At 48.0% G+C, this 7500-nt stretch overlaps 1 protein-coding gene across 1 annotated transcript in view; it reads left to right on the plus strand.

Annotated features, from left to right (window-relative positions):
• hmcn1 (hemicentin 1) overlaps nt 1-7500 on the plus strand; it is a 136273-nt gene that overhangs the window by 105436 nt on the left and 23337 nt on the right. Inside the window, 9 exon segments of the mRNA XM_042058137.1 lie at nt 1381-1577; nt 1882-1963; nt 2760-2896; nt 5035-5176; nt 5393-5537; nt 5839-5966; nt 6459-6618; nt 6851-6972; nt 7455-7500. The exon segment at nt 7455-7500 is cut by the window's right edge and continues 119 nt beyond it. Of these exon segments, the coding sequence (XP_041914071.1) occupies nt 1381-1577; nt 1882-1963; nt 2760-2896; nt 5035-5176; nt 5393-5537; nt 5839-5966; nt 6459-6618; nt 6851-6972; nt 7455-7500 (1159 nt within the window).

Consider the following 7500-nt stretch of genomic DNA (forward strand, 5'->3'; position numbering starts at 1 on the left):
GTGGCAAGACAAAGGGGCGAAGAATATTCCCCTTGGAAATGAGATACCACTAGCCAACCATAAGGGAGAGCTGGATGATTGAAACACTTGAATTAACGTAATTTACAGAGATCGTACCACACTGAAAGCTACAGCTGAACGTGCCTATGTTCGTTCGCAGCCTACCTTGGTCCGGGTGAATGAAACAGGGATGGGGGACAAAATAAAGATGCAGTTTGCTATGTAAACATCCCACAACTCCTTTGATATTTTACAATAATATCCAAATGGTCGTTACTTGACATCAGAAGCAATCGCTACCTGTAATAGCCTATGCGAGGAGTCGGCAGCAGTAGGCCTATGCAGCATTCATATCAGACGAGCGGTAAAGAAGTCCAGCGAATTTAGCTGCTGTTGGACTTTACATTTCTGACATGGTATGCTGCCAATTCGCGGGGTAGACATGGAAATATGTAAAATGCGAGACATTCGCGCAAATAATGATGTGCTGTTAACATTCACAAAACAGCGATGTTTTGAAAACTTCCTCGTGAAGAACAGGACCTTCAATATATGGTCACAAGATTGAATGCAACATAAAACAATTACCATTTTAATTTTATAATCCCTATTAATGCCAACAATGTGCTTATTTTTCCGGTGTGAGCAGTGTATGTTGGGTATTTCTCTTACCCCTCGGTTTCAAGTAAGCTCCCGATCTTACTTGGTTTTAAGGGGTATCTACCCCTTGCCCTTATCCCTACCCCTCGATCGAAATGAGAATTGAGATAGCCCTTCGTCTCACGTGCACGCGCAAAACTAAGGGGAAGGGGGAAGGGGTAAAATAGAGAATTGAGATTGGCCCTAAACTGTGTTTACTTGCGTTTAGCCTCCACTACATCCCTGAACGTCAGCAACGGCATCTTCTGTTATATTCTACTCCTTTTGTGTTATCCTACTCCTTTTGTGTTATATTCTACTCCTTTTGTGTTATTCTACCTTATCCTTTTGTGTTATTCTACTCCTTTTGTGTTATTCTACTCCTTTTGTGTTATTCTACTCCTTTTGTGTTATATTCTACTCCTTTTGTGTTATTCTACTCCTTTTGTGTTATTCTACTCCTTTTGTGTTTATTTTGTGTCTGACACTAAATATCTTATTCATACCCAGCAGTGCAACTCTTAATTCAACACAATTCAATTCAACACAATTCAACACAATTCAATTCAACACAATTCAATTCAACACAAGCATAAATCCTTCAGCATTTGAACATGCTCGTTCACTAGGTGTAACACCCCAACACCGGGTCTGTGTAAACAGGTACGCTAAAGCAATGCACACACTCCGCCCCAGATGCCTCAACCCTTCTCGTTGTGTTGCTCTCCTCCTCTGCCCCAGCCCCTCCTCAGATCCGAGGTGCTGGCGTGCCCACGGAGGTGTCGGTGGTGGTGGGCCGCGTGCTGGAGCTGCTGTGCGAGGCCGACGGGGTGCCCCTACCCACGGTCACCTGGATGAAGGACGGCAGGCCACTGCCCCAGACCGACGCCGTGCGCCTGCTCCGGGGGGGAGAACTGCTCAGGGTGGCCTCCGCTCAGGTCAGACCTACTCACGCACACACACACACTCACACACACACTCACACATAGGCACACACACATACGCACACACACACTCACACTCAAACACACACTCACACATAAGCACACACGCACTCACACTCACACACTAACACATACGCACACACACACTCACACACATACGCACACACACACTCACACACATTCTAACGCACATGCATATACTGTAGTAATGAAAACACACACTGCTGAACGTAAACATGGAAGAGCCATAGAGCCAGAGAGATGGACAGACAAACTCTGTTTGTTCACACACTCGCAGGTGGAGGACACTGGACGATACACATGTCTGGCCACGAGTCCCGCCGGAGACGATGACAGGGAGTTCCTGGTCAGGGTTCATGGTACGTGTGACCTGTGACCTTAAAGTCCTAATTGTTACTGAGACATAAACTCACCGTCTGAGTTGGCCTGTGCCATTTCAGGTCAGGCACCATAGGCTCTGAGCTTAACAGTGTTTTAGAAATCTTCACTTTTGCAGGTTGATTTTAGCAGTAGCAGTCATTCTGGTTTAGACAGAGGTGTGCCAGTTGTGTTCTAAAATGATGATGAGCATGATGATGATGATGGTGATGGTGATGCTAATGATGATGATGATGGTGGTGGTGATGATGGTGATGATGGTGATGATGATGATGGTGATGGTGATGATGATGATGATGATGGTGATAGTGATGATGATGGTGATGGTGGTGGTGATGATGATGATGATGGTGATGATGATGATGATGATGGTGATGGTGGTGGTGGTGATGATGATGCTGATGATGGTGATGATGATGATGATGATGGTGATGGTGGTGGTGGTGATGATGATGCTGATGGTGATAGTGATGATGATGGTGATGATGATGGTGATGGTGATGATGATGGTGATGCAAATGATGATGGTGGTGGTAATGCTAATGATGATGATGATGGTGATGGTGATGATGATGATGATGCAAATGATGATGGTGGTGGTATTGGTGTTGATAATGATAATGATTATGATGATGGTGATGCTAATGATGATGATGATGCAAATGATGATGGTGGTGGTAATGCTAATGATGATGATGGTGATGATGATGGTGGTGGTATTGGTGTTGATAATGATTATGATGATGATGATGGTGATGATGATGATGATGATTGTAGTGCCACCGAACATCGCTGGAGAGAGCACTCCACAGAATGTGTCAGTGCTGCAGAACAGACAGGTGACACTGGAGTGCAAGTCAGACGCCATCCCTCCCCCAACCCTCACCTGGCTCCAGGACGGGGCTCCTCTGCAGGTACACAAACCACCACCACACACTCCAACACACAAACCACCACCACACACTCTCCAACACACACTTATCCACCACCACACACTCTCCAACACACACTTATCCACCACCACACACTCTCCAACACACATGTATACACCACCACACACTCCAACACACACTTATCCACCACCACACACTCTCCAACACACACTTATCCACCACCACACACTCTCCAACACACATGTATACACCACCACACACTCCAACACACACTTATCCACCACCACACACTCTCCAACACACACTTATCCACCACCACACACTCTCCAACACACACTTATCCACCACCACACACTCTCCAACACACAAACCACCACCACACACTCTCCAACACACACTTATCCACCACCACACACTCTCCAACACACACTTATCCACCACCACACACTCTCCAACACACAAACCACCACCACACACTCTCCAACACACAAACCACCACCACACACTCTCCAACACACAAACCACCACCACACACTCTCCAACACACACTTATCCACCACCACACACTCTCCAACACACACTTATCCACCACCACACACTCTCCAACACACAAACCACCACCACACACTCTCCAACACACACTTATCCACCACCACACACTCTCCAACACACAAACCACCACCACACACTCTCCAACACACATTTACCCACCACCACACACTCCCAACACACACTACCACCACCACCACTCTCCAACACACAACCCACCACCACACACTCTCCAACACACAAACCACCACCACACACTCCCAACACCCACTTCCACCACCACACCCCCAACACACCCACCCCCACCACACACCCCCACACACAAACCACCACCCACACACCCCACCCCCCCCCCACCACACACCCCCACACCCCAAACCCCCACCCCACCCCCCCCCACACACCCCCCCACCCACACCCCCACCACACCACCCCCCACCACACACTCTCCAACACACACACCCCACCCCACTCACCCCCACACACACTACCACCACCACACACCTCCCCACCACACCACCACCACACACCCCAACCACCAACCCCACCACACACTCTCCACACACATTACCACCACCACACACTCTCCACACACAACCACCCACCCCCCTCAACCACCATTATACACCACCACCCACCCCACACCAACCACCACACACCTCCAACACCACACACCACCACCACACCCCCCACACCACCACCACACACTCCCCAACACACACTCCCCACCCACACTCTCCCACACACAAACCACCCACCACACACTCTCCAACACACACTTATCCACCACCACACACTCTCCAACACACACTTATCCACCACCACACACTCTCCAACACACAAACCACCACCACACACTCTCCAACACACACTTATCCACCACCACACACTCTCCAACACACAAACCACCACCACACACTCTCCAACACACATTTATCCACCACCACACACTCTCCAACACACAAACCACCACCACACACTCTCCAACACACATTTATCCACCATCACACACTCTCCAACACACAAACCACCACCACACACTCTCCAACACACATGTATACACCACCACACACTCTCCAACACACATGTATACACCACCACACACTCTCCAACACACAAACCACCACCACACACTCTCCAACACACACTTATCCACCACCACACACTCTCCAACACACATTTATACACCACCACACACTCTCCAACACACAAACCACCACCACACACTCTCCAACACACATGTATCCACCACCACACACTCTCCAACACACATTTATCCACCACCACACACTCTCCAACACACATTTATCCACCACCACACACTCTACCACCACACACTCTCCAACACACATTTATCCACCACCAAACACTCTCCAACACACATTTATCCACCACCACACACTCTCTAACACACATTTATACACCAGACATTACTCAATGTATTGAATATGTGTCACTGTAGCAGTTATTATCCATATGACTCATACTAAAAATGTATAATATTATAATCCAGTGCTTCAAATCAATCTAGAAGAGGTGGCAAGTCATTCATATATAATTGTGTGTGTTTGCATTTGTGCACTTGTGCATTTGTGTGTGTGTGTGTGTAGGTGTCTCCACGTGTGCGCATTCTCTCTGGAGGTCGTTACCTGCAGATCAACAACGCTAACCTGCCTGACGCTGCTCAGTATACCTGTGTGGCCAGCAATGTGGCAGGAGAGACCAGGCGCCAGTTCAACCTCGCTGTCAACGGTCTGTATGTGTGTGTGGAAAAGCAACGTAGAGCCAGTTTCAATGATATGTTACTTTATGTTATGTTATGTTATGTTATGTTATGTTATGTTATATTTATCAGATTGGTGAATACACTGTGGATGTCTCTCTCTCTCTGTGTATGTGAATGTCTCTCTGTGTGTGTGTGTGTGTGTGTGTGTGTGTGTGTGTGTGTGTGTGTGTGTGTGTGTACAGTGGTCCCCACCATAAAGCCAGGCCCTGAGTCGGTGTCGGTGCATGTGAGCCAGTCAGTGCTGCTGGAGTGTGTGGTGAGTGGAGTTCCAACTCCACGCATCACCTGGAGAAAACACGGAGCCATCTTAGCCAATAACAACCCGAGGTACACACGCCATCTCACTCGGATCCTCACGCAGCTCTGAAGGACTGCGTCTTCCTCTCGGAGGGAAAGGGATTTGAAATGCGCTAACTTTGAGCTTTTGCTACTCTTGGTGTTGCACTCCCATTATCTTCAGACCTAAATATATTTGTTCACAGTAATATCTTTCAGTTTACTATAATGTATGACCCAATGCTTTTTGTAATTTAATTATTTTATATTTTATGTTTTTTGAATGGCACTGGTATTGTTTTCTATTTTCAAACACACACACACACACACACACACACACACACACACACAGGTACACGTTTGGTGAGGACGGCTCGCTGCGTATCAGCTCTGCTCAGGTGACTGATACGGGCCGCTACCTCTGCATGGCTACCAACCAGGCTGGCACCCAGCGCAGGAGAGTGGACCTCCAGGTGTACGGTGAGTCAACATATCATATAACTGCACTCATAAATTAAATGTATGGACAGCCTACACACGTGTGAACCTTCAGTGAGTAACACTGACACGCATTTACACAAACACACACACACACACAGACACACATAGTGAGTAACAAAACGCATTTACACAAACACACACACACACACACACACACACACACACACACACACACACACACACATGCACATACACACACACACACATATGCACATACACACACACACACACACACACACACACACACACACACAGTGAGTAACACAATGCATTTACACACACACACACACACACACACACACACACACACACACACACAGACAGTGAGTTACACAATGCATTTACACACACACACACTCGAACGAACGAACACACACACACACACACACACACACACACACACACACACACACACACACGTGAATATCCCCAGTCTTAACTTTGCTCTGTGTGCATATATGTGTTCTGCAGTTCCCCCATCCATCGCTCAGACATCCCACAATAACATCACGGTGACGGTGAATGTCCAGACCACGCTCTCGTGCGAGGCCACAGGCATCCCCAAACCGGCCGTCTCCTGGACCCGCAACGGCCGACCCCTCCACACCGACCACAACCAGAACATATACAGGTGAGTCCAGTCCCCGCCCTTCTCTTCTCCTCTCTTCTCCTCTCTTCTCCTCTCCTCTCCTCTTCTCTTCTCTTCTCTTCTCTTCTCTTCTCTTCTCTTCTCATCTCATCTCATCTCATCTCATCTCATCTCCTCTTCCGAGCCCTGGGACTCGGGGCAGTCACAGACAGACAGGGAACGTTTACTCGATTTGCACCTGATGGATTTCCACCTCTGTCATTGGCTTCCACAGGTTGTTGTCATCGGGGTCGCTGGTCGTCATAGCACCCACAGTAGAGGACACGGGGGTTTATGAGTGTGTGGTGACCAATGAAGCTGGACAGGACAACAGAACCATCACGCTCACAGTACAAGGTGAGTCTACACACATACAGTAACAGGGGCATGTTTTTTTGGGAAGTTAAACTTTAGTGTTTTTTTCCTTGTTGTCACTCTCTGCTGCTGTCTGGTCTTGTTCCCTTCATAGATATGTATAATAAAGGCTAGATGTCTCGTCGGTGCTGCTGGCCAATGAAGGTCGACGTCCGCACCTCGCGGCCATCTTGCCACAGTCAGCTCGCTAACTCATAACATTGTGTTTCAATGGTGCACTGTAATGACAGGTAGTGACCTGAAGGTGTCATTGTTATAGCCTGGGGGCATTGTTCTGCCTTTAGTAGAAGAAGAGATATACCTTACATCAGGTACCACAGAGCCCACCAGATGGCTTGCCTGTGACAAGATGGCCGCCAGTGATGCCGTTAGAGACTCCGCCATAAGACATCTAGCCTTTATTATGTATATCTATGTTGTTCCCTTTCTCACCTTTTTCCTTGTTCTTGTTTGTTCTTCTGCAGTTCCACCCTCCATTGCTGATGAGGCCACAGAGCTGGTGGTGAACAG

Source organism: Alosa sapidissima, chromosome 12 (assembly GCF_018492685.1).
Source record: "Alosa sapidissima isolate fAloSap1 chromosome 12, fAloSap1.pri, whole genome shotgun sequence".
Taxonomy (NCBI): Eukaryota; Metazoa; Chordata; class Actinopteri; order Clupeiformes; family Clupeidae; genus Alosa; species Alosa sapidissima.